The sequence below is a fragment of the Erpetoichthys calabaricus genome, chromosome 3, assembly GCF_900747795.2.
Source record: "Erpetoichthys calabaricus chromosome 3, fErpCal1.3, whole genome shotgun sequence".
Lineage (NCBI taxonomy): Eukaryota > Metazoa > Chordata > Cladistia > Polypteriformes > Polypteridae > Erpetoichthys > Erpetoichthys calabaricus.
In genome coordinates this window covers 243,381,739-243,408,909 of record NC_041396.2, presented here as the reverse complement: position 1 = coordinate 243,408,909, position 27,171 = coordinate 243,381,739, and the positions used below count along the sequence as shown (strand labels likewise).

Below are 27,171 nucleotides of genomic sequence, written 5' to 3'. Positions count from 1 at the left end.
AGCATGTGTGGGTTCTAAATATGTACTACGAGGCCTCAGGCAAATGCATCTGAATTATCTAGAATGGCGAGAATCCTGGCATAATTCTGACACTAGTCTTAATTGAGCTAAAGGTCTTAGCTTGGATAAAAAGCAAATTATGTCTATGATGAGACATCAAAAATATAATTCATTAGAACTGCATTTTTCATAGATTTCCTTTTCCCCCTACTGCAAATTGTTCAAAAGATACTGTATGTGCAATGTGATAGATGATTCTGATAGCAGCTGCAAAGATAACGTATATTTTAAAATTGCACAGAACAATCTGACCTTACCTGAGAGTAGACTGATTCCTGCAAAATCAACCATAAAATTTAGATCTGCTTATAATAACAGCAGAAATCATAAGAACATTATCAGAGAGAGCTTACTCTATAGTTTGTACAAGGAGAATAACATGTATGTGCTGGTATTGTTTTCCAGAATGTTGTGAGCCATCCTGGAAATGATTTTTGAAATATTAAAAATTTACTTTCTTTTAGTTTAGCTCCAGAACATGTGGTAGGAAACAAAATAACACAGCAATTTGTGTGTCTAAAATAGTGTTAGTAGGGGGAATAAGCACTCCTCTTTACCTTTCTTCAAGCTTAATGTCAATGTCTGTGAAAAGCAAGAAATCATAATTGAATCTTTGTTTTCATCATTATAGCCATTTAAAGTACATACTATCACACAATTATTTAATGCACATTTTACCACTTTACAAATTTGAAAAATTAATAGCAATATACTGTATTAACTACTTGCCAGCTGCTGTGGGCTGGAGCCCTGCCTGGGATTTGTTCCTGCCTTGTGCCCTGTGTTGCTCCAGCAGACACTTGTGACCCTGTATTAGGATATAGCGGGTTGGAGAATGACTGACTGACTGAACTACTTGCCAGTATCCAATAAAATGCACATTCTGGGAATCAACACAATTATTTAACACATGTTAAAAAGTCCATAAATATTTAATTATCAGATAAGAAAAAACAAAACATAAAAATAAACTGAGTAGGAGAAAACTACAAGGCACCCCAAAGCCTAACGGTTACTTTCAGCTTGAGGCATTTGATCCAGAGTACATTTTTTTTCTCATTGCTTAGGAAACATCTGTTTAGGTGGGTATACAATTAGGTGTCTTTGTGTGTCCTTTTGTCATTATTGGGAGGGATTCCCAGAATGAATCAAACTAATGTCCTTTGAATTACTAAGCAAATTTCTTGAGCCTATCCTTCTGTTGCCCCATAATAATTCCCTTTAACCTTTATTGCAGAAAAGGGTGGAAAATTTATTCTTATGCTGAAATATTTAATTTTTATTCCCATCTTATTTTCACCTAAATCTGACATCATATACATGTGATTTTTATTTTTATTTTTTTAAAAGTATTGTACTTGTTTTCCTTTTTGTGTTTTGTAAAAGATAACTTATTAAATAAAGAGTGATTGACAGAATGGGTGAAAGTTTAGATTTCTTGGTCTATTTCCCATTAGACTGTTGCATTCAAATCTTTTACCCAGCTAATGTTTTGTACCTAATATTCAATGTGCTGCATTTACTTGTATTCCATTTTATTTGCCATATGTCAGCTTGCGTTAGAATCAAATTTATTTTGTCCAGATTGCCTTGGTTCAAAATGCAAAGTCAACAACCTTTCTTCTCAACACTGGTGTAATCGAAAATCTTGATTCATTTCCTAGTTATTACTGCATATTGATATTTAGTCAACTCAGGCCCTTCAGGCACCCTCTGGAGACATATAAAGAAGGTGATTTTCTGCCATTTTCCACACATACTCACAATAATATGTGTCATGACCAAGCAGAGCCCATCCAAACATGCCTTTCCCAAATGTTAACCTCACTGTGTACTATGGCTAGCTATTCAAATATGTGTATATGCTTACTGTAGAGCGGGCGGCACGGTGGCGCAGTGGGTAGTGCTGCTGCCTCGCAGTTGGGAGACCTGGGGACCTGGGTTCGCTTCCCAGGTCATCCCTGCGTGGAGTTTGCATGTTCTCCCTGTGTCTGTGTGGGTTTCCTACGGGCTCTCCGGTTTCCTCCCACAGTCCAAAGACATGCAGGTTAGGTGGATTGGTGATTCTAAATTGGCCCGTGGGTGTGTTTGTGTGTGTCCTGCGGTGGGTTGGCACCCTGCCTTGTGCCCTGTGTTGGTTGGGATTGGCTCCAGCAGACCCCCGTGACCCTGTGTTCGGATTCAGCGGGTTGGAAAATGGATGGATGGATGCTTACTGTAGATAATCTTGTACATGCAAAATTATGAAAGGAAGGGTGTTTGCTGAATAATATATCAAATAATATTGAGGGATACTATGTGACAAATTTTGTAAAATCAAGCAGATTTTGTTTTATATGGCAACTTTCAATAGTATAATCATTTATTTTTATTTTACAACTGTGACACTGACATACTGTATTAAACGACTTTCAGTTCAAACAATGCCTGCATGTTATGACTGTAATTTAGAAATTAGAACAATTTGGACAAAAACTGGCCATTCAGATCAACAAAGCTTGCTGGTCATATCCAATTAATTCTTCCAAAATAACATCAAGTTTAGTTTTGAAAGTCCCTAAAGTCCTACTGTCTACAATATTACTCTGTAACTTATTGCTTTTATCTGTGGTTCTCTTTGTAAAGAAACCCTTCCTAATGTTTGTGTGAAATTTACCCTTAAGAAATTTCCAACAATGTCCCTGTGTCCTTAATGTACTCGTTTTAAAATAACAGTTTCAATCCACTGTACTAATTCCCTTCATAGTTTCAAATACTTCAATCATGTCTCCTCTTAACTCTTTTTGCTTAAACTGAAAAGGATCAGCTCTTTTAATCTTTCCTCATAATTCAACCCCTGCAGCCATGGAATGAGCCTAGTCATCTTCTCTGGACTTTTTCTAGCATTGTGATGTCCTTTTTATAGCCTGGAGACAAAAGCTGCACACAGTACTCCAGATGAGGCCTCACCAGTGTGTTATAAAGCTTGAGCAGAACCTCCTTGGACTTGTACTCCACACATCATGCTATATATCCTAACATTCTATTATCCTTGTTAATGGCTTCAGTACACTGTCTGGCAGTTGATAGTGTTGACTCCATATTTACATAATTTAAAAGTAATTTAAAGTCCTATACTATAGTATGCTAAACAGCTTGCTATTCAAATATTGTTCAGAGCTTTTAGTTTTCACTTAAGCATTCATTCTTGATTATGCTGCATTTTCAAAAAACGGTTTAAGTTTTAGATAAAGTTAGAGTTATTCCCTAAATATATAGTGTTTCTACATACAGCCTACAGAATCTTATTAACATTAATCAGTTATATCTCTGCCTTTTGTAATTCCATAATCAATCTAGATGTGCGTGAATATTATTATTGAGTTTAAATTCTTGATGATGTGCTTTCTGGTTAGGTAAGTACTGATAACACCTATTGAATTGCCCATTAACAAACAGGATGATCTTCAGGTGCTTCGTATCAACTTCAAATTCAAGTGCATTTCATACAAAATTTTAATTTACTTTGTCTCTCCAATCTGTCCATGCTGTATATGAATTTTGGAAAAAAGGAAACATTCTACAGACAGTTGATGAAGGTGAGACTCAAAGTAATCAGATAACCAAATTAGGGAACTGAGAAAATCAGACTGAGAAAAACTGAAATACAACTTGGCTTGGTACTGTATGTCTTAACTATCTAAACCTGTGATGGCTTACACATATCTTAAGCCAGCCTGATCATCTCCTTTGCCAAATCATTTTATGACTATTGAATCTAAAGTTTGTTAGTAATCCAGTCAATTAAACTGACATGTTCTTTATATCAGAGTTTTAAGCTAATTTTTGTCACATAAAAATAGAAGTAGAAATACATTTTTCTTCTTTTCAGGTTTGCTGAGGTTTTGACATAAGCAGAGAAACTGGAGTACTTCAGGTAAGCTCATCTGTTTTCCTACTAAATAAAATTAAGTTATGTAATATAGTAAACTAGCCGACCCGTGGCATAGTATACGCCGCATAATTATTTATTGATGGGTGAACACTTCCTGAAAGACACAGTTGTCCAAATGGGGTGGGTTTGAGGATACGACTGTGAATGAATGAAAAGATGGAACTCTGGAGATAGCAACATACAATTGTTCATGACTGAAAACTGGTTTTGGCAGATACAGGAATATCTTTTTGAAAGTTTGGCCCTGTGCCTTATTAATTGTCATTGCAAAGGCTAATCTAACAGGAAATTGTCTGCGTGTAAAAGTAAAAGGCAAATTTGAATCTGATGGGGTCAGGGAAATCTTGGGAATAAGGACAGTTTGTGAGGTAGCAGCTGCGATAGTTTTACACTCCAGTACATTGCGGTGAATGCTGGTAACAGTCAGTCTAGTGCCATTACAGAGACTTCTTGCTGGCATGAGGTTTCTGAGAAGCATGACGACTGAACCAATTTTAATTTTGAGTTTATGCGCAGGTATGCCAGTGGGAGTAAGACTGCTAAGAAATTCTTGGGGGAATGAAGGACGTTCTCGGAAGTGAATGGTGATAGTAGCTGGAAGTATTTGGGACATCACCACAATTTCTGCCTCGCCACCATAAACTCTGGAAGTATTCATGTAGTCAGCGTATTGTTGAGCAGACTGTATGACTATGCTTCCGTGACTAAGAACAATGGACAGCACGTCGCCGAAGTTATCGCAATGCTGGCAAACAAAGGTTACAGCCATGTTGCGAAGTTCGAAAGCAACAGTTTCGTCGATGACATTTTTCCAGAAATATCCGACTGATTGAAAGAAACAGTTACCTGATGCAGGAATTTGTATAACCTTGAAAGGAGAGTTGTTTCCATGAAATACATGTGAAGTGGTGGCCATGTTAGGAAAATGAACAGTCAACGTGGCTCAGAGGTGCATGTGGACTGTAGCACAGACCAAAGCGACTCAGGATGTGTTTGGTGAGGAGTTGGGGGCGGGCACATGAGCAGGCAGTGTGCATGCCTCGAGAGCGATGGTGGACGCGGGAGGAGGGTTAGAGTTGGCGGGCTGGGCTCTGTCGTGCGTACCCCATGGTCGGACAACTTTCTGATTATATATATAGATAGATTCTTGTTTATCATTGCACTCAAGTGTTGCAATATATTGCAAGTTGGTCAGACATGCAAGTAAGAATTTCGCTGTTAGTTGTACAAGTGACAACTACCATAGAAAAGCACATAGAATGTGAGTAGCAGAGCCTAACATACTCAGCAAACTGCATGATGACACCAAGAGAGGTCTGCATTATGTGATGCAAATTTCAATATTGTCACTTAGGCTCCCTATTAGTGTGAACCAGGATCTAGGATAAGTTAAAGGGTAGGTCTAGACAAATCCACATTTGGGTGGTGAAAAAATAACTTTCACTTCAAAAATACAAACTTATTCTTTAAGTACTTTATAAGAAGGCTCACACATAAATGCACAATACTTTACTGTAAAAAATTAATTGTCTCCATTCTTCTTCAACTATAAATTGCCTTCTCCATCCGGAGTTTAAACTTTACACTTTATTGTTAGGCCAAGATGCCAACAATACTTGATTTCATAGTATTTGGCCTGTTTCTGCTTCCCATTGAAATTCATATAGGCTTATCTGTCTGTATTTATTTCTGTTTTGTGCTTTATTATCTCTTTGTTCTTTGTCTTTTGGCCTAATAGAGTCTGTTCTCAGTCTAGTGCTTTTCACAATAATGCGGCAAAGTTAGTGGTATTTGCATCAGACAGAAACTAGCAGATCATGTGAATCTCTTAACATATGCAAGATGATCATTGTCAACAGAACCCACTATGTTTCTGGTGTCTACAGATGCGGAAATTGAAAATTAAACTAATTACTTTTCTGAGATTACATTTTTATCAATTAAAAATGATATGTGTAGGATGGCATATTTAATATTATGGGATTTACAAAGATGTGATTGACAGATTACATATTAAATAAAACTATGATATCTCTAGTTGCCTTTTTTTTTGTTCTTTATTTCGCCTTATACAATTTCTTGTATTAGGAATTTGTTAGTTTTCGCATAACCCTTGGGGTCAGAGCACAGGGTTAGCCATTGTACAGCGCCCCTGGAACAATTGAAGGTTAAGGGCCTTGCTCAAAGGCCCAGCAGAGTAGGATCTCTTTTGGCAGTGACGGGGATTTGAACCGGCAACCTTCGGTATACCAGTGCAGATCCTTAGCCTCAGAGCCACCACTCTGCCCCAAATTATGGTCTTGTTTAATTATTGTACTCTCCCTGAGTATTGGAAGGGACTGTCTTAATTAAATCTTTAATTGGTACTATTTCAAACACAGAAAGATCTGTCTATCCATTCTCTAACTTATCCAGTTGTTCTTGCAGTTTATCAGACTCAATGAGCTATAGCTAACCATGAATGAGGTGCCCATCCACTGCAGGTCACACTGACTCCCAGTGAGTCAGTTTAGACCTGCCAATTAACCTATCCTGTACATCTGTGGACCTGGAGACATTTGATATCAGGATTCTAGAGCTATGAGGCATCAGTGCTAACCAATGGTATTCCCAACAGAAATATCAGTAAAAGTAACTGTACATACAGTACTTTATATAAATAATGCATTGTTTGCCAAGATGCTTCTTTAAATGATATAAGAAAATCTTGAAACAAGCATGCTAAAATGAAAATGCTCTACCTATCACAGCATTTCTTAAATCAAAGTTGGCTTATAAGCAACATTTAGTATCTTTCTGCAAAACACTCACGTGGAAATCATGAGTTGGGTCCCCTTTCATACAGTGACCAAACAAACTTATGGCAGTACCAATTTATGGGAGCTAAGTGCGACTCTTCATTGATAAACTACAATTTTAATAACAATTATCTTGAATTCTCTTAAGGGTATACATACAGGACAAATCTTTCTTGAAAGTTAGTATTATTAATTAGTGACTAAAAGGAGACATGCAATGAGACTTCCAAACCTTTTATTTTTATTTTGAGAAATGTCATTAAGAGCGCAAATGAAAATGCTGATGCTATTATTCATGGCCAAATACTTCATTTTGAACTCTTCATTAATGGTTGAATTTATTGAAAAAAGAGCAATGCATCACATGACCAAAAATCTGTTATTATTTGTACATAATGTTTTGACTAAAACAAAATGTTTGATAATGCAATCTAGAAAGAGAACTCATGCAGACTGGCCTGTGCAGATTGTGTTACACTGTTACTTCCTTGCACTTTGCTTCAATTTTAGATGGAGCAGCATGCTAGTATTCATTTGCAGGTGAGATTCTAAAAGTGCATACACATGGTCCTATGACCACATTGTTAAAGTTACTATGCAAGAAAAACACCTGCAAATTTTAAGAGTTTTTTTAAAGCTTTTGTTTCCAACACTGTTATGTATGAATACTTTCATTTAAACTACTGGATGGAGCAAAATATAATGCATGAATAATTGATCAGAACAGTACATTTCAAGGACCATTTTCTATGTTTACCCAAGGTAGCTGGTTGGCACAAAATCATTATTCCTCCATGCTCCACAATCCTGGACATATTTTGGCTAAGACCAATTCCTTTCATATCATTTGACTCCATTTGTCACATCTTCTTAGGCCTTATCCTCTTTACCTCCATCTTGCTGTACCTCTTTACTCAGTCATTCAATCACTTTCATTCCACATGCCCAAACCTCCTTAGATTGTTTCTCCTTAGCACAAACACCTATAACCCCCACACCAAATCTTTCTATTAACTCAGCACTGGTCTCCCTCTTAATCCATTGCACTACATACAGTATATCCATCTGATCGTTCTTATTCTGTACTTTCCAGCCATGCTTCATGTTTTGATAATTGACCATGTCTCACTCCCATGGAACATACAACTCCTTGAACAGCTTTCAAAAATTGTACCTTTCAATGACAGAGGCTCCATTAGAAGTCAGAATTGGGAGACAGCTCCCAGAATTTCTTCCATGTGCCTCTCCCCCTCGCTATCAGTGTTGTGCCTATACCTTTATCTGTGCTCAGCATGTGACCTAAGTAACAGAATTTCTTTACTTTCTCCAATACAGCTCCATTGCCGTTATACAAATATATAATTGCTATATCAGCATTCTGAACCCCTCTTACACACTTTTTACAAGCAAATCTCACACTTACTCCCTCTGGACTACCTTTCACACCACTATTTTACACACCCACTTCTGACAAACCATGTATCGACACATTTAGCACACATACTGTACTTCATAGACATCTGCAAACCTCTTCCATATTTCTTGCATCTTCATCTCTAACTATCACCTTTGCTTTTCCTGCTCTTACTTTGAGTTTGAGGCCTTTTGCATCCAAAACAGCTTTCCTTGAAACAACCAAAGACCTTGAAGAACTTGAAACAACCAAAAAGCTAGATAAAACCTTTTCACAGGTCTGGGTCCACTGAGGATGCCTTACCAAACTAGCATACTCAAAAGGCAGGCTTCTAAACAGTTAGAAACCTCTGGTATCAAAACCAAAAACAAAGTTCCTTTAAATATTAAAAAATATTCAAAGATTCAAAAAATAGCTCAACAAAAGAAAGAAAGGACAAAAAAACAAAAATAGGTTGCCTAATTTTATTTTTTGAAAAATAAAACCAATCAATCTCACATTATATATAGTATCCTTTAACTGAAGCATGGGCCAAAGACTGCAATCCTACATTATTGGATGAAAATGTGGCATATAAAATAGCAAAAAGAATCTTAAATCTACAGACAGGAATCAAAGATTAAAACACAATACATTGCATGTTGACTGTAGGTTCTCCCTTTATGCAGCTGGAGTAGTCCACATCTAGTGGCCCCGTCATCTTAAGATCTAACTAAAGTGCACAGGGCAGAAAACAAATAAACCCACTGCCTATAATATTAACATAATATGAAACAGCTACATTATTCCATAAAACAATATATACAAAGTAAAACTAAAAACAGAACTAATAACATAACATGAAAAATATCCAAATGTAACAAAAATACAAAATAAACAAAGAATTAGCATGGACCAGGGCAACCACCCAGGTTGAACCACGACCACCTGGAAACATTACACCACTGAGCTATGCCTTCTGTTTAAAAGATAATGAATATATGCTGTAAATGCATTATAGCTGTCAATTGTATTGCCGCGAGGTCCAAAGGATTTTTTAATTAGGCTACCCTTACATTGTGTAGCATAATCAAAATGATCAGAGATCTTTTAGCTGGTAACTCCTCTCAGCTGTCACTTCTCATTGCGGAAAAGCATTTTATCTTTTTATTAGTTCACTCAGCAGTGGCAGCAGGATACAGAATTATAACAATAAAGAAATCATACACATAACTTGTTTTTAATGTGATTTTGTACTTAACTAATTAAAACAACTAAAGGAAGCCTATGGAAAAAACATGAAGCTGAGGTGGGGTCTTTATTTGTCAATATCCTCTTTGGGAGAGCAGGGAGCATGATGGACAACAATGAAATATCTTTGTCCACCCAACCTTTAACAGTTTAGCATAAACTGAAAAGTGGACAAACAGAAATGGCTCTTAGTTGGTTGTTCTGTCTCTTTCACATTTACTGTCATCTTTTCAAAGGGTTCCTGGCCATTAAAGATTGTTCTGCCAATTTAAAAAAGGAAATATTTAAAGGGAGAAGATGGATTAAGAGAAGAAATATTCAATGTTAGTCAATGTCTTAAATGAACAGGGGTCAAAAGCCAAAAGAAGAAAAGACACCAACTTTCAAAGCCAATATATAAACCAAAAATCTTCTTAGTCAAGGAGCACATGTAAAATTCACATGCAGATTCCTTTGAAAATTACCGAAGACTGCATTTATTTTAAAAGTTATGCACAAACTTCAACATATAACATAATACAACACCAACCTAAAGGGCTTCTCCTCAATTTAAGAATATTTATGTTAGATGAATGACCAATGGGGCTGGGAACTTTTTTTGGCCTTGGAACCCCTATAGATTTTGTTGTTTTTTCTCCAGCCTAACTAGAGTTTTGTTTTTTGTTTTTTTTCTGTCATCCTGGCCATCTGAACTTACCTTGTTTTGTTGTTACTTATTCTTCAATAGTATTGCCTTTTCTTAATTGTTTTTCTTTTCTTGCAACTTTCTCTTTGTCGTCTTGTAAAATACTTTGAGGTACATTGTTGTATAAAAATGTGCCATATAAATAAATGTTGTTGTTGTTGCAACTTTCAGCAGTTGGAGGATGGCAAATTGTGCTGTTGCTAATGAAAACAAACCACAAAACAGCAGCCCAGAAAAATGCAATAAATATAATGTAATAATATAATAATATATGCCAAATGAAGAAGTTCCAAGTCAAAATAGGGCCAATTTTTCACAATACTAATGATTATAATAAAGATCCTACCTCTCATACTAAAATTGCTTTTCACCAGAAAGAGGCACAAATCATTTGCAAAAGAAGATCAAAGGGATTCCAGAAAACAGCAGGCACATTTTTTAAGTTTATCATCAAGGTTGGCTGAAATAAACAGAACTCAGAAAGTGCCATTAAAATTAAGAGTAAGCATGTTAATTTGGATCTAAAAAATACAAAAACAAAATGACAGTTCTGGCTTTTATATATATGGGAGTGGTACGGCACAGTGATACAATGGTTAGCACTGCTGATTCACAGATACAGCATTCTGGGTTTGAATCTTGTGCTCACTTATTGTATGGGTGAAGTGTGCATATTCTTCCTTTGTCTGCATGACTTTTCTTCATACACCTCAAAAAAATAGCTGTCAGGATTATTGGCCATTCCAAACTATTTTTGAGTGGTTGTATGCCTGACTCTGTTCTGTACTGGAGTGATGAGAAACATCACTGGAATGATTGGGAGAGATGGTGCTATGGTTGTGAAGTGCCTGGGTGCCAGTGTAAATTCATAGAAGAGCTGAGTAGTGTGGCTAGATGCTATGTGAAAAGATTGGAAGTAGAAAGGGGAGTGTAGAGCAAATCAGGTGAGAGACAAGTTCTGTGTGAGATGGTAGTTGTAAAACACTGGCAAGGCTGGACTTTATAATGAGGTTTATGTGAGCATCAGATAAACTTCTGGGAAAAGTAGGGTGAAGCCAATGTGTTTTTGTATCTTATTTGAAGTGGAAAGGACTTCATGGTTGGAAAGCAAAAACTGTTTTTGATATATAATATCATTGCATTTATTCTGCGGTGGGTTGGCACCCTGCCCGGGATGGTTCCTGCCTTATGCCCTGTGTTGGCTGGGATTGGCTCCAGCAGACCCCTGTGACCCTGTGTTCGGATTCAGCGGGTTGGGGAATGGATGGATGGATTGCATTTATTTACAAGTGGGTGTCATTTTCGACTTCTCATTGGGAAAATGTTTACTATGAAGATTGGTGAAGTAATAAACTTTAGGCTTGTTTTAATGTACGCTTTATACCCTAAAGGTTTTGCAAGGCTTTCAATTTTTTGGATGTACACTTTTAAGTAACTGTTTCTCAAAATTTGCATAATGATAAAGGTTTTTAAGACATCTTATTAGTGTTCAGCTGCTTGCAAAGTCTCTGGTCCTTGGTCTCAAAGTCAGACTCTTTTTGAAGTAAGGTTGTATAGCCATGGCATCACAAGTGGACTGGTCCCCTGTAAACCTGAATTGGATTAAGAGGGTCTGAAAATGTTATTTCATATATTGTGAAAGGAACAGACAAAACATGTCAGAAAGGGTGGAGACACGGGTATTTAATGATGAAGTAAAAAAACTACTGTGAAGGCTTTAATTACATTAGTCTCTCTCGTTCCTGAGTTGGTTCTTGAATGATAAAACCATCCTATTAGTGAGCAGACATAGAAGTAGTGGATCAGAAAGAATGGGATTGAAAGTGAGACTTGTGGTGACGTCTAATTAGTCAGCATCTTCCTGGCTAAGGGCAGAGGAGAAAAACAGATAATCTGCTGTATAATCTTCTTCACTGCACAGTGATTAGACTTCATTCAATAGGTTAGCCTACCTCATGTTCACCTTTCTCAGTCAGGTTCTTTTGAAATCACATAACATCCCCAGGGAAACATTTCTGTGCAAGTGGCTAAAGTGTTTTTTTACCATGGACACTGGGTTTAGAGCTCAACCTGGCACTTCCTGTTGTTCCTGTAGAGACCCCCCCTCCCCAGAGGTTTAGTTGCAACAAATAACAGGACTTGATGTAAGTGTTCCAGCTGCCCCAGAATAGATGTATTCTTTCAATGGGTTATCAGAGAAAATGTGATATCAGAATTGAATGGGGTAATCCATGAAGGAGAGGTACAATACTAATTAAAATTTTGCTTTTGCTAGTGTAGATAACCAGTGACTGCTGGTGTAGAAAGCTCTATATGACTAAACCATACTCTCAAAATTAATTTTCCAGCAACACTAAGGTGAGAGGTTTTCTGCAACAGGTGAGAACAGCAACAAAAAAATCTCAGAAAGGGTAGATTGGACCTTCAGGCAGTATAAAAGACAAAAACTGTATAAATCACTATTGTCACTTTAAAAGGTAAGGTGAGCTAAGAGGTACAGTGGATCCAAAGGTCCTGTGGCCCTGTAGCACAGACATTTTTAAGGAATATTTATGATGCCATGACTGATTACAAAAATATATAACCTGTGACATGGTGACATGTGAACTCTTAGTAATAGCAACAAAAATTTGAACATACAGTACATGGTTTAACATATTAATTTCCCACTGTTCATAGGGCAAATGTGTTATATTTCAGTTTTATTATTATACTTGTTTAATTGAGTTGTTTTTTTTACTGTTTTTCAGTGATTTGTATTAGGTTTGTTTATTACTTGTGTACTATGTCTTTAAATGTTCCACCATCCCTCCCACCTCCCCAGAAGGTGAGGCCATCTTAATGTAACTGGTAACGGTTCCTCCCTGTACCTTTCCCAACAGTGGATCGTTGAGTTTATGAGTTATTGTGAGTATTGCTGTTTGTCTGATTTTTCTGGTTTTATGGATTCTTTGCTTATGTTTTTGGATTTCTTCTTCTGCATTAAGTACTGGGACTTGCTCCTCTTGGATTTCGGTTTTAGATAAATCTTTTCTTGCTATCTTTGTTCTTTTTTGATTTTATCTCAATTAATTTTCAATTTACAAAGTTACTTTGTTTTGGATTCGAGTCATTGTGCCAAAAGCTTCAACAATTAGTCTCTCTCTCATAAACACATTTTTGTACATTTTACATTTTTGAAGCCAGTTCTCCATTTTAAGCCTGTTTAAGCCAAACCGAGGCTGTAGTGGTTGGGGTCTGGTTGCCTAGAGTGAGGCCATATTTGGGCATGCTCATGAAGATCCAGGCCTGTTTTGTGGAACTTACAGTATGTTTATGACTTCTTCACTCAACAAAATCCCTACCTTACTCACTGGTTGAAAGGGAAAGAGCACTCATCAGATAGCATTGCACTTTCCTTCACAATGATTGGGGTGTTCATGTAGTCAGCCTCAACCACAGGAAAGAGAAAAGCTGATTGCTAAGGACAGGCTTCCTCTTTTGTGTGGAAAACAAACGCACTAATATACACAACTGCACAACGGTGGGTTTTAACGTGTCTTAATGGGAAAATATGTATCATATCACAGTAATGTAATTGCGGGCCACAGAACAGAATTGATTTTGCTGGTGTTCTGCAGATTATCTGCTTTATGCAACTGCAGAGAAAATGCAGGAAAATAGACAGTTGTGAGCACCCATGTGTGTTAATATCCTTCCATCTGCTTAACTCAATCACAGGGTACACTCATGTACACACCCACAAATTCATTTATTTACGGTCACAAATTGCCCTTCCATGCATGTCTGGGGAAAACCCAACATGGACATAGACCGAGTGTCCAATTTCCAGACTGTGATATATGACAGCAGTGACAACCAGTGTCTCACTGTGTCACCTGCTTTGCTGATTTTCACATATAGGCACACCCTGTATACTGTATGTACATGTATGACTTGATTAAATGGCAAAAAATTACAATTAAATTAATTAACAGGTTATATTTTAACATGATAAAATGGGAAAAATTAAAAGGTTTGATGCAAATATTTACAAATTCTTGTAAATGCACATCTGCAGTACATACAAAGACACACAGACTTTTTCTTGTCATTAACCATTGTTTATTATTTTTAAAGTAGCTTTGTAATTCATCCATCAATTACTTGTTAATTACCCCTTTTGGCAGTTATTTTTCAGTTTCAAGCTTTCTTATTTTGTCAATGATGCCCATCAGAGATACCCGATATTATTTTGGCATTCTGTATTCTGGGAAGTGAGACAGGCTTCTCCTCAGCTCTGGACTTTTAAATTGGCACTTCTAAGCTCTTGCTTTTCACAGTTCCGCTCTTCTGTGAAACTTAGAATTTCCTTTGAATTAAAATGCATATGTAGAGCTGTTCATATCTATCCTCTTAATTTAAAAAGCACCCCCAATCCTGTCCCTTCCACTTTATTGTGTCACAGTACTCCCAGATAAGAATGCTACCCCCTGATGATGAACACACACACATCAGGAGAAAAGCAAGACCTGCCTTCTGCTTGCACTTTTAACCCCAGTCTGAATTGCATGCTAGTGACTCACATGTTTACAGAGTCATGTTTTTCATTTGAGTTTGAATTTTGTTTTTATGATTTGCTCTCTTTTTTTGATCGGGATGTTGTCTGTCTTTATATATTTTTTTTTATTTCATTCTGTCATCTATGTTCCACGATTTTTCAGGCTCCATGGAGAGATGTCAATCTTTTATTGTTTTTGCCTTCTGTTTCTTACTCTTTTGGAATGTCTTTCAAAAACCAAGTAAACAAACCAACTCTGTAAAAATTCAAGATATTGTGGTAAAAGTGCAACAAAATCCTGTGCACACATTGGTAAATAAAACCCACCTCCATTAATATAGTGTGTTTAAAAATGATTATGATCCCAGAAGACTACCTGCATATTTCTCACAAACCTGAACAGCTAATTGTATGTCAAAAACCTGCATGAGTAGTGTAAATTTTCAAGGGCTTAAAATATTCTTGGTTCTTGTACTTTTTCTTGTTTATTATTTCCCCAGTAATCCAAATAGTAATCAACTTCAGGCCTGTAGGGTGCTGAATCTAATCTTGGGGCACTGTGCGTAAAGTAGAATCCAACCTGGACAGAGCCAATATATAATTACTAATTAATCTAAATAGCATGTCTCTGAGATGTGGGACAAAAATGGTGACTTGTCCTGAAAATAAATCTGGGACTCTGCAGCTATTATGTATCAGTACTTATCACTCCACCTCCCACTAAGATATTAGGATCAGAAAACCCAGTGGGTTTTCTGTGAACATCCTTTCATTGCTGTGAACATCCTTTCATTGCTGTGAACATCCTTTCATTAATTATTTAAACTAGCCTGGTTGATCACAGAGTGGAATCCAAACTTGGAGAATGCCAGTCTAACACATTCATACTGGGCCAGTTACAATTGTTACCCTAACATGCACGTTGCCAGTGTTTCAGTAGACGAAGTAAACATTATAAATTCTTTTTTACATGTTGCTTCATTATATCAACAGAATTTAAGATGATGGTGAGATATTACTGAAGTTCAAGTGTTTGGATTAAAAACTAAAAAAAGACTTATTTTTTGTTTGTGATTAGTTAAGGAAGGGCTTTGATTTACCATCAAAGTTTTTGATCTTTTGGTGTGATTATTTTAACGTTTTGGGTTTTGACCATTGGTGCCTTCTTGGACTACTCAGTTCTCTGACCTTCAGCCTGTTTTCTGACAAAGTATCAAAATGCTCTTTTTCTCATCTACTAATCCTAAAACTTCTGACAAAAATCACTACAACTCTTTTTATTCTGGAGCAATAACAAATGGAAACAAGAAAATATTTTAAATAAAATTTTGGTTCGGTTAGCCTTTTTAGAATCTTTTCACAGAGAACAATATCACAAGGTACACTAATTTAAAATGGCATAGTATAACAGGGTACCATGGTGTCACAGTAGTTACTGTCAATGTCTCATGGATTAGAAGCTCTCAGTGCAAGTCTAACATATGACATGGGTTCTTCTCTGAGTACTTCTGGGTTTTCTTCAGAAAATGTGCATGTTAACTGGAGATTCTAAGTTGGCCCAGCGTGTGTCTGGCAGTATGTGTTAGTAGACCCTTCGATGGACTTTTGCTCTAAATAAGACTAACTCCTACCTTGCACCCATTGCTCCACCACCCCAGACAATGACTTTAAATTGGACTAAATGGGACTGAAACGTTTATTAATAGTACAGCATCCATACATTTATTATCAAATCTCTATAGTTTAGTTTATAGGGTCATTACTGTCACATGCAAGGTGTACAGTAAAATTCTTACTTACATGAGTTAAGCAACATGCAATTCAAACACCATTAATAATGTCATGTAAAAAATTGCCAAACTAAATAATTCAAATTTTAATAAAAGCTGTTACTAATGTTATTGACATGCCTGCTTGCCAATGGTAAAAATGGCAAAATAATGTTAATGTAGGACAATGCAAATTATCTAAAATACATTCCATGCAGTCTGTTCAAGAACCAAGGAGAAGAAAGATGATCAAACAACTTCAAGATATGTTTTAGTTTCCATTACTGTCACTGTGTAGCACCATTGGCAAAATAAACAGGGAAATACAGTGTGTCATATGTTCAAAGAAATCATACACCCATCTCTTAAATTCTTGCCTTACAGCTCACAACTAGTCCATTTTGAAAATTTGTTCCGACAATAAACATCAGTCTGAGATGTCCCAGGTACATAACTGAGAATTCCACTTTTATGCTTTAGTCTCACTTGGATTCTGTAACAATCCATTTTACTTGCCATCCCAGTGCAGGACCTGCTGCCCTTGTAGCATTCTACAAAAATATGGCAGACAAAAATGTGTATTTCATATTAATACATTCCAACCAAATTTGTACAAATGCAGTTTGACTTGCTCTCTACCTCAACAGCATCATTAAGGTTCAAACTAACATAGTTATGTTTCCATTAATCCCTTCAAATATCTCTACACAAATATCAAACACACATTGATCTAGGAAAATAACTTTGAAGGGTTTTAGACTTGCATTGTCAAGTATAAATTCAACCTGCTGAGGCATAGAGCCTAAAGTGTCCTGTAAAACACCTCTGCTGATTGTCTTCCTCTCTCTGTCTTGATAGCTCTGTAGTACTAGGTTGTAGTACCATGTTAGCCATTGTGAATGTAGTGAGAAGTCAAGCAAAATGACACCTTTTATTGGATAACTGAAAAGATTACAATATGCAAACTTTCGAGGCCACTCAGGCCCCTTCTTCAGGCAAGTGAAGGGGCCTGAGTTGCCTCGGAAACTTGCATATTGTAATCTTTTCAGTTAGCCAATAAAAGGTGTCATTTTACTTGACTTCTTGATAGCTCAAAACAAAAGAAACTGCTTTTCTATAAAGTGTCGCCATCTAATCTTAATTTCACTCTCGTTTTAGACCACAGGTTTCCTTATCACTTCCCACCATTATGCCATACTTCATTTAGTCAAAGTTCTTGAAGGAAAGTGACTCCAGTACTTCACAGGCAAAACCACTTTAGTAAGAAAACAATGGAAAAGGAGAGTCCTTAAATGCCCTCCATTTTGACTAATGTTCTCTTGTGTAAAGGCATCCAGAATGGATATCCCAGTTCAGTTTAAATTCGTCACAATAGAGAGGAAAGAACTTTGATGCAAAACACTAATTCACAGAGTGCAAAAATAATGAATGGGAATAGTTTTATGTCTATTTACAGACCAATGATTTCTTGTGATGTACAGTATATGCAAATTAATCAACACAGTCTGTAGCAACCATCCATCCATTCATCCATCCATCCATCATCCTACCCCACTCATCCAGGCCAGGGTCGGAGGCATTTGGAATCTATCTCCACATTCATTAGTAGGAACCACTTCACTCAAACTACACGATTCTCTTATAAAAATGGGGAAATCAGCTGAAATGACTGAATTGTTTTTTTCTAATTTCTGATTTCTGAAATTATGTCTGAGCGTTAATGTTGAATCCATCCAATTATGCCGTTATTTATGTGTGAGTGAAACTATATACTGTTGAACTGTGAGAAAGTCCAGAAAAAAGGGAGCTACAACAGAAGTACCAAGGACACATGGAAGGATATTAACTTTCAACTGAAAGGAGAATACATGGGCATTACCCAGGATGACCTTTAGTTTGTTGCTGGGCAAAAGAAAGTTTTGTCCACTCTCTTCAGTTTGTTACAACATTGATTTTCCACAAAATAAAATATAAGATTGACTGGTGAATGTTAAGTTTGAGTACAGAAATCTCCACACCATAATTTTCCATCCATCCATTTTTTAACTTGCTTATTGATTTAAAGTAACCAGTGCCTGTCTCATTAGCTCAGGGTGCATTATGGAAACCCATTGTGGATAAGATTCCAGTCTATTGTAGTGCCCACATACTTACATTACACCCCCCACTCTCACTCACACAAGGCCAGTACAGATTCTCCTAATAAACCAACCTGAATGTCTTTGGGGTGTCACAGGCAAACCTACAATGACACGGAGGTAAAATGCTGACTCCACAAAGATGGCACCAGGCTGCAAAATTTGAACTCAGGGCATTTGATGCAAGAATCAGCAGCACTAACCAGTCTATCCACTTTAATAAAAAAAAATAGGCCAATAAAACCAACTTTCCTGTTTGACTTTATAGGTGGCAACAGCTTTGTGGTTGCACTCGCTAGGGATAAGTCAACAAGGTTTATAGCTGTGATGCTAGTGACTGATAACTTTGTGTGGTGGGCAATGGTTGAATTAACATAATGATAAATTGATTCACATATAGGTAAAACAAAGCCCCAATATGTTTAGGCTAGAGTCCCTAATGCAGACAAATGTTTTAGTGACCAACGCGAGTTTCTCATCAAAACAGTTTGCCTATAAGAGTGGTCAGTTTGACAAGTAACACCGAGAGGAATTGGAAAAGGGGGACTCCATCTGAAGAGGAAAAGGCTGCCATGAGGAAAAGGGACTGGGTGTGTATGATTATACCAGACCAAATGGTGTGTATTATTATATCAGACCAAATAGACAACCCATATATCAAATAAAAAATACATTTACTTTGATTACTTAGATTTAAACCCATCTTAGACAGGTAGCACTACTAGATATTATTATTGTATAGATGGCTAATCCCTTTATTCAAAATGACTTACAATTGTGTGAAACAGTATGGCTGTTTACATATATTTTTTGCAGCTTTAACACAATTGTGTTGCTCACAGATGTGGTGAGTTACAGGAAGAAACTGAACTTACAATTTTAAGGTCCAGTGAGCAATGCCAATCCTGAACAAACACAGGTAAAATTAGCTCTGCAAGGAGGAATGGTCTCAGTGTGCCAAAACAGGAATTTGAAAGATTTGGATAAAATGGAAGTCCCTCTATTTACTAATTTGAATTAAAACAAATGTAGTAAATAAATGTATGAAAAATGTGTGTGCTGTTTATTTAATGAGATTCTAATCTATTATGATCATTAGAAGACTTAAAAAAACATTTAGATCAGATGAATGCAGGATGCAAGATAATTCTGAAGAATTTCACAAACTTATTCTCAGAATTATGTGTAAACTTATATGTTTAGAAGCACACATAGGAACATGTGATCATCCTAACAGTTCATACAAACAGTTCAATGCATTTTGTCTGTGTACAGTAATATTAATAAACACTCCTGTCTTTGGAAGATGTCTTAGCCAGAGAGTAAATTTCACATTACAAAAAGTTACTATATAGGGGGAGTAAATGGTAGTGGTGCAGAGCTACAAGTACCTCGCAGGAGGTCCATATGAACAGCAAATTTGACTGGTCTAGCAACACAGTGGCACTATATAAAAAGGACCAGAATAGACTGCACTTCCTAAAGAGACTCAAGTCATTTGATGTATACAGTAAGCTGCTGGAGATGTTTCATGTCTGTTATAGTCAGTGTGTTGTCGCCCTGACGTCACATGTGATGAAGACCATGGAGCGGCTGCTGCTTCAACACCTGAGGCCACAGGTTCTCCATGCCCTCGACCCTCTGCAGTTCGCATACCAGGAGAAGGTGGGAGCGGAGGATGCCATCATCTACATGCTACACCGATCCCTCTCCCACTTGGACAGAGGCAGTGGTGCAGTAAGAATTATGTTTCTGGACTTCTCTAGCGCCTTCAACAACATCCAACCTCTGCTCCTTAGGGACAAGCTGACAGAGATGGGAGTATATTCATAGCTGGTGGCATGGATCGTGGACTATCTTACAGACAGACCTCAGTATGTGCGTCTCAGGAACTGCAGGTCTGACATTGTGGTCAGTAGCACAGGAGTGCTGCAGGGGACTGTACTTTCTCCAGTCCTGTTCAGCCTATATACATCGGACTTCCAATACAACTCGGAGTCCTGCCACGTGCAAAAGTTCGGTGACGACACTGCTATCGTGGGCTGCATCAGGAGTGGGCAGGAGGAGGAGCATAGGAACCTAATCAAGGACTTTGTTAAATGGTCCAACTCAAACCACCTACAACTGAACACCAGCAAAACCAAAGAGCTGGTGGTGGATTTTAGGAGACCCAAGCCCCTCATGGACCCTTTGATTATCAGAGGTGACTGTGTGCAGAGGGTACAGACCTATAAATACCTGGGAGTGCAGCTGAATGATAAACTGGACTGGACTGCCAATACTGATGCTCTGTGCAAGAGAGGACAGAGCCGACTATACTTCCTTAGAAGGCTGGCGTCCTTCAACATCTGCAATAAGATGCTGCAGATGTTCTATCAGACGGTTGTGGCGAGCGCCCTCTTCTATGTAGTGATGTGCTGGGGAGGCAGCATAAAGAAGAGGGATGCCTCACGCCTGGACAAACTGGTGAGGAAGGCAGGCTCATTTTTGTAGGCATGGAGTTGGATACTTTGACATCCGTGGCGGAGCGACAGGCGCTGAGCAGGCTCCTGTTAATCATGGAGAATCCACTGCATCCACTGAACAGGATCATCTCCAGACAGAAGAGCAGCTTCAGCAACAGACTACTGTCACTGTCCTGCTCCACTGACAGACTGAGGAGATCGTTCCTCCCCCAAACTATGCGACTCTTCAATTCCACGGGGGGTAAACGTTAACATTATACAATGTTATTGACTGTTATACCTGCCTCGCACTCTCCACATTGCATTTTTTAACTTGCACTGCATTTTTATCACTCTTTAATTAATATTATTTTTATCAATATGCTGCTGCAGGAGTATGTGAATTTCCCCTTGGGGATTAATAAAGTATCTATCTATCTCTGGAGGCTGTTGTGGAAAAGAAAATGGGAGCACAATTGGATACCATCATGAACAGTTCTGCCCATCCATTCTGTGTGGAGTACTTTTAGCCACAGAATCATACCTTCACAGTGATATTTTCTTTCTCCTATCATGCTCCAACCAGACATCCTTTCCTTTACTCCAGCCAGAAGCCACAGGAAAATAGTACAAATTTAAATTTGCTATAGTTATTTTTTAGCATTATATTTATTGTATTATATGTTTTCATTTTACTTTCTCATATTGTACTTTGAGCTAACATCTGTGTATTTGTGTTTTGTGTCACTGCAGTATGCTTTTCACTTTCACCTTGATGATTAATAAAGTACTGTATATCTAATCTAATGTAAAATATCTCAGAGATAAAGTAATTTTGAGCCCATGAACTTGAAATTAAAATGTTATCATATCATCTATAGCCTGATAAGGTTTTATAGTTCCCTCCAGAGCAGGTATGTGTAAACTTAGTATTTTGCCAATCTTCTTTTTGGTGGTAGTACTTTTTTTAAAATAGTACTACCTAATAAATAATAAGTTTTAATCCCGCATTTGAAGACTGTAGATGAGTAAAGTTAATGGCACTATCAAGAATCAAAACCAATTTACCATTAAAACAGGTAACTTCTAAATGTTAGTTGTTCATATACACATAATGTTCAACTATTTATGAGTGTGATGGGAATAAGCAAAGATTTAAAATGAGTTTGAGAAATAGACAGGAATAGTAAAATGCAACAAAGATGCAATACTTGATTATATGTTCCCCCACTTCAATTTTTACTCTACAAAATTTGTCTATATTGAATGGGTTTATATCTACCTTGACATAAAAAGGTGATGTGTTGAATCATGCCTTCAGTGTATATTTCATTGCAAAGGCAAAATTAATTTCAGCTTTCAACAGCAAGAATGTGTAGCTTTCCCACATGCAAAAAAGAAAAATGTAAGCCACTATGACTCCAAAGGTAACATCAAGAAGAACAGAAGGCTTCGTTTAAAGAGACGATGAAGATTCCTCCAGTTAGTATGCCAGTGATTCCACTAAGCTGGGGTTAGCAACAAATCATTCAGGTGAAACTATATAAATGTGACACAGAAATGTCTGAAGGTATTGAAAGCATATGGCATTCTAAAGAAAAATAAAACTGGTACACTCAACACCACATTTGTTATTAAGCATCAAAATGATGTGATATGAATGAGAGCTTTGTGTAGGTTGGAGAAGAGAGGGATAGAATTTAGGTTAAATGTACTTCAGTCTGCTAAAACAGGAACAAAAACCTCCCTTCTGAATGACCACAATTTCAAAGCCAATTACACTTGTGCAGAGCAAAAAGAAATAAATTAGAATGTGCATGAGTGGTTCAGCAAAATGGCAGAAACTGTGGATCTGGTGGCAGACTTTGTAGATTGCTTTTCATCAATGATCCTCTGCCACTCTTACATAACTTTAGGGAATTTTGCAAGAAAGAATGAAACGAAATTGCACCGTTCATGTGTGCAGAGTTAATAGAGAATAATCCCCAGTGACCTGAAGTGGTAACTGCTGCCAGAGTTCATTCGTCCATTCATTTTTCTGAAACCCACATCTGGTGGCTGGGAGGAGTGGTGGCTCTGTGGCTAAAGCATTTGGTAAGTTAAAGGTTGCCAATTCAAATCCTGGCAGTGGCTGAAGGAATACTACTTTTTTTATGCCTTGAGCAAGGCCCTTAACCTGCAATTGCTCCAGGATCACTATGCAACTAGCTGACCCTCCACACTGACCTCAAAACTCTGATAGATAGATAGATAGATAGATAGATAGATAGATAGATAGATAGATAGATAGATAGATAGATAGATAGATAGATAGATAGATAGATAGATAGATAGATACTTTATTAATCTCAAGGGGAAATTCACATTTATCGGAGAGTATGTGTGGCTCTGGAGAGTAAGGTATGTGAAAAAATGACACATTTCTAATACAAGAAATTGCACATGGCAAATAAAGTATAAAAAATCATTAATACTGATTGATGAAATGCTGCAGCCTATCCCACAGCTTTGGATGCAAACCAGAAACCAGCTCTGGACAGGAGCACTAGTCCATTTCAAGGTACAGCCGGGCTCACTGAGAAAATTGTTGTAGTCACAGAAAACCCATGTAGACTGGCACCTCAACTCTGAGATAGGTGGGAGCAGAGTTAACTACTGTATAACCCAGTCATCCACTGCCAAAATGACCTGGAAGAAGAAGTCTGGATATCAATAGAATTAAGCCAAAGCGTATTAACGGCACGTAAGCCCTGTATTGTTAAAAGATGCATAATTTTTGGAGGATATGGTCCCGATCAGACACACATCTGATGGTTTACCATCTAACTTTATAGCCACCGTTCCATTACTCATTATATTTTTATTTTCCCATAATGTTATACGTTTCTTTGCTTGAAAGATTATTGACATGTGCAAACAGTCCTCAAACTTACCGTGATGAGGTAAAGAATGTAATAGCAAAACCTGGGTATTAAAGCTGTGTATTAAACACATGCATTCTAGTTTTACGTAGATGTAGATAATCACAACTACATATTCAGACGAATAGCATCAATGACTACCATAATTCCTCGGAAAGAAGCAACATATGGCAATGTAAGATACTGAGGCAGATATTAACATTTGATTTTCCCATACAAATATGACGGTGCAGAACGAAATAAAATCCTACCGTTTCCAGCGGCAGGCTTAGGATGGAAAGAACATGTCTGCAGGGTAGCTAACGAGAAAAATCCCGGAGCCACGGAAATGACTTTTCCCTCACTGTAAGCCGAAATCGTGCTCTGCTACTCAGCCGTTAGAGTTTCAATTGAAAAAACCGGTCGTGTGGGATTTAAAGCAAGAAGGAATCGTGTCGGTGTCGCCGGCAGGGGGCGTTGTTAGGGTCCCCCCCCGATTTCTACGGGCGAGCTCGCCGCTTCTGAATAAGGGGAGGGGGAGGCTGACGTCACGTGTAGTTTTCTCTCCTCTCAGAGAGGAACAAAGTAGCCGAATGAGTAAAAGCGTGAGAATGGATTCCTGGAAATAAAAAGGACTAACTTCTTTTTTTATTTTATTTTATTTATTTAAAGTCGTTCGACTTTTTGAAAGTAAAACCGGAAGAAAACGAAAGGACCGAAGTGGCATGGATTGGCTTTTCACGTTTCTCGCCCTGTTCTTGTTTGCGAATATAAGAGCTGGGGCTCAGTTCGCTGCGGGTGAGTAACCGTAGTATTCTCAGCGTTAATAGTTATTTTGGAGTCGCCGATGTGACTTTTAAACCGAAAGCACTTTACAAAAGTTGGAGCCGCTTTCGGTAAAGGTGTGGAGGGAGCGGCGTTTTCCAGTAGTTGGCGTGAAACACAAGTGGTGTTCTTTGTAGCTGGGGCTAACGCAAGTGAAGTTCGAGTTTTCAAATAGTAAACATTGCGATTTAAACCATCCCCTGCCTTGATTCGTCGTTTTATTAAGAAATGTGTCGTGGTGCCCGCTTTACTTTGCCTTTACTTTTCAAACCAACTCGCGTTTTACTTTATTAAACCTGGACGGTGAAAACCTCGCCGTGCGAAAGGGGTATGCGAGCGGCTACTTCGGTTTTATTTTGTTACAGAGTTCATATGCATTTCATTTGGATGTTTTACAATATTTCTTTGTTGTGTAATTTGTGGAAGGATATTTTTCTTTTTACATGTTTCAAAAACCTTCGAGCACTTAGACTCGCCGACAAAATGCCAATCGGGAACCCACCCCTGAACCATAGGAGTCGCACCTGGAAAATGTTACCGGGCCGCTAAAAGGTTGTTTTTTAAACGGCCTCTTCTGAAGCACTCGTTCATATTGTAAACGTACTTTCATATCCACACCTTTGTGTATGTAGTTACTCAATCTACCAAACACATACAGAAAGTTCAGCTTACAAAATGTTACTTGAAAAGCGTATTTATGGGCGAGTCCATTTGCTGCTTAAAAGTTAACCTTTTTGCGCCACTGACCGCTCACTTTCTCCCTCAAAATAACACCGATTAACCTAAACCATGGCATATCTATACAAGAATGTACCCTTGAAAAGCTGATCATCTGTAAATAGCCCCAATACCAGTCACCTAAGAACACCTAAGTCTGTGTGACTGCGAAAACATCGTTTTCAAAACTCGACTTTCTCAAAATTGAGTTTTACACTTTTGAATAATTTCCCAGGGAATCATTGATATACGGCAAGAAAGTGTCGTAAGTTATCAGCGTTTAAATATTAACAGTTCATATGCATAGACGGCCGAAACCTCTCTGTCCCGTTAAACGCTGTAACACATGTCAAATAGCTTTTAGTTTGCACCAAAACTTCGATTTTTGTATTAAGTGTGTACATTGTTTTAACAAATCGAAATCGTACAAACAGTTTAATTGATTCTTTGTTTTCAGTGTGTTTTAATATAGTGGACTGACATTTACAAACCCGGAGGTCTCTGCATAATAAACATACACGGGTGAACAAAGCGACAGGACTAAAACCCAGAATCACCCATTCCCGACTACAAGAATCATGTATTATTCTATAAAAAATGACTTTGGCATTGTCTTTGAAATTTTAATTCTCAATGAAATGTTGCTCAAAAATTAATACCACCTGTAATTTCCTCTGTACTGTAACAGTATGATACGTTTTAGTGCTGCCGCCTCTATATACAGAACTGTTTGGATGACCATTGGGTCACTGCCTCGTTTATTTTTCAGTATTTGATGTATTGCTGTGAATATGATATCGTCACTTTGAAACTTAATATTTGTCATTTGAGCTAGTCCTATAACATTTGTTTATTTTGATATTTTGTTCTTAACGATGTTTGTGTGTTTTCTTTTTGAGATCTGCAGTCCCTTTGAATATATTTTAAAGACACACTTAACATGTTCAGAGTAGGTTTAAAAATGCTCATACATTTTTCGTAAATAGTACATGCATTATATCTTAACAGTTTTATGGAGCAAATACAAACTGGCATCTATTTTTCGACTTGAGTGTCTGGACATTTTGCCATTTTCATGACGGAATGCTGAAAGCACAAAGCGGGGGGCTGTAAAAGGAGCTATATGAAATGTTAAGGGGGTATCCTGTTTTGTTTTTAGTGTCTTGCGTGAAACCAGTTGAGTTTTTATGGAAGCTGAGTCACAGAAAACAGTAGAAGGGACTATGGTGTATAGGCATGCCTTAACACACTTTTTTATTGTGAAAATCGCAGTCTTGTTACAATAACGGTGTAATACGTAATTTACATTATGAATCGGTTCAGTGTAGGGCATTCTGTATTTATAGTAATACCGTCATCGCCCTCATGTTGTTATAACTATTTAGAGTGAGATCGGCAGTTAGTTTAATAAAAAAATATCACTTGCTACAAGTTAAGGTCGCGTTTTAATTTGCGAAAGCAGGCAGATAGCACAACCATTTCGTCTTTCTTTTGCAGTTAAAAAGCAGCCTTACACCAGCAAGCTGCATCAGCTTTTAGTTGGATAGGATGAGAAGACTAATCTTTTTTGCCAGCTATGGGTTTCTCGTAGAGGAGATCAACAAATCCGTTAATTGCTTTGGAAGCGAATATGCTCTGGGGGGTGGGGGTCTAGACTCTTTTGCGATGAAAATAAGGCTGTCCTGTCTGCAAGTCCGTCTAAAGTTTCAGCTATGTC

The 27,171-nt window shown here is 37.6% G+C and overlaps 1 protein-coding gene and 1 long non-coding RNA gene across 16 annotated transcripts in view; one reads left to right on the top strand and one right to left on the bottom strand.

Moving 5' to 3' along the window:
- The window catches only part of LOC127526964 (uncharacterized), a 42,212-nt gene extending 17,826 nt beyond the window's left edge, over positions 1-24,386 (bottom strand). The window contains exon 1 of the long non-coding RNA XR_007934330.1: positions 24,185-24,386. This is a non-coding gene — a long non-coding RNA (uncharacterized LOC127526964). The remainder of the gene's footprint in view (positions 1-24,184) is intronic.
- A 100-nt stretch (positions 24,387-24,486) lies between these two features.
- The window catches only part of ptprk (protein tyrosine phosphatase receptor type K), a 615,224-nt gene continuing 612,539 nt past the window's right edge, over positions 24,487-27,171 (top strand). For all 15 annotated transcript variants that reach the window (XM_028797925.2, XM_051924122.1, XM_028797923.2 and 12 more), the window contains exon 1: positions 24,487-24,710. In XM_028797925.2, coding sequence (XP_028653758.1) covers positions 24,638-24,710 — 73 coding nt within the window. In that variant the 5' untranslated portion in view covers positions 24,487-24,637. The remainder of the gene's footprint in view (positions 24,711-27,171) is intronic.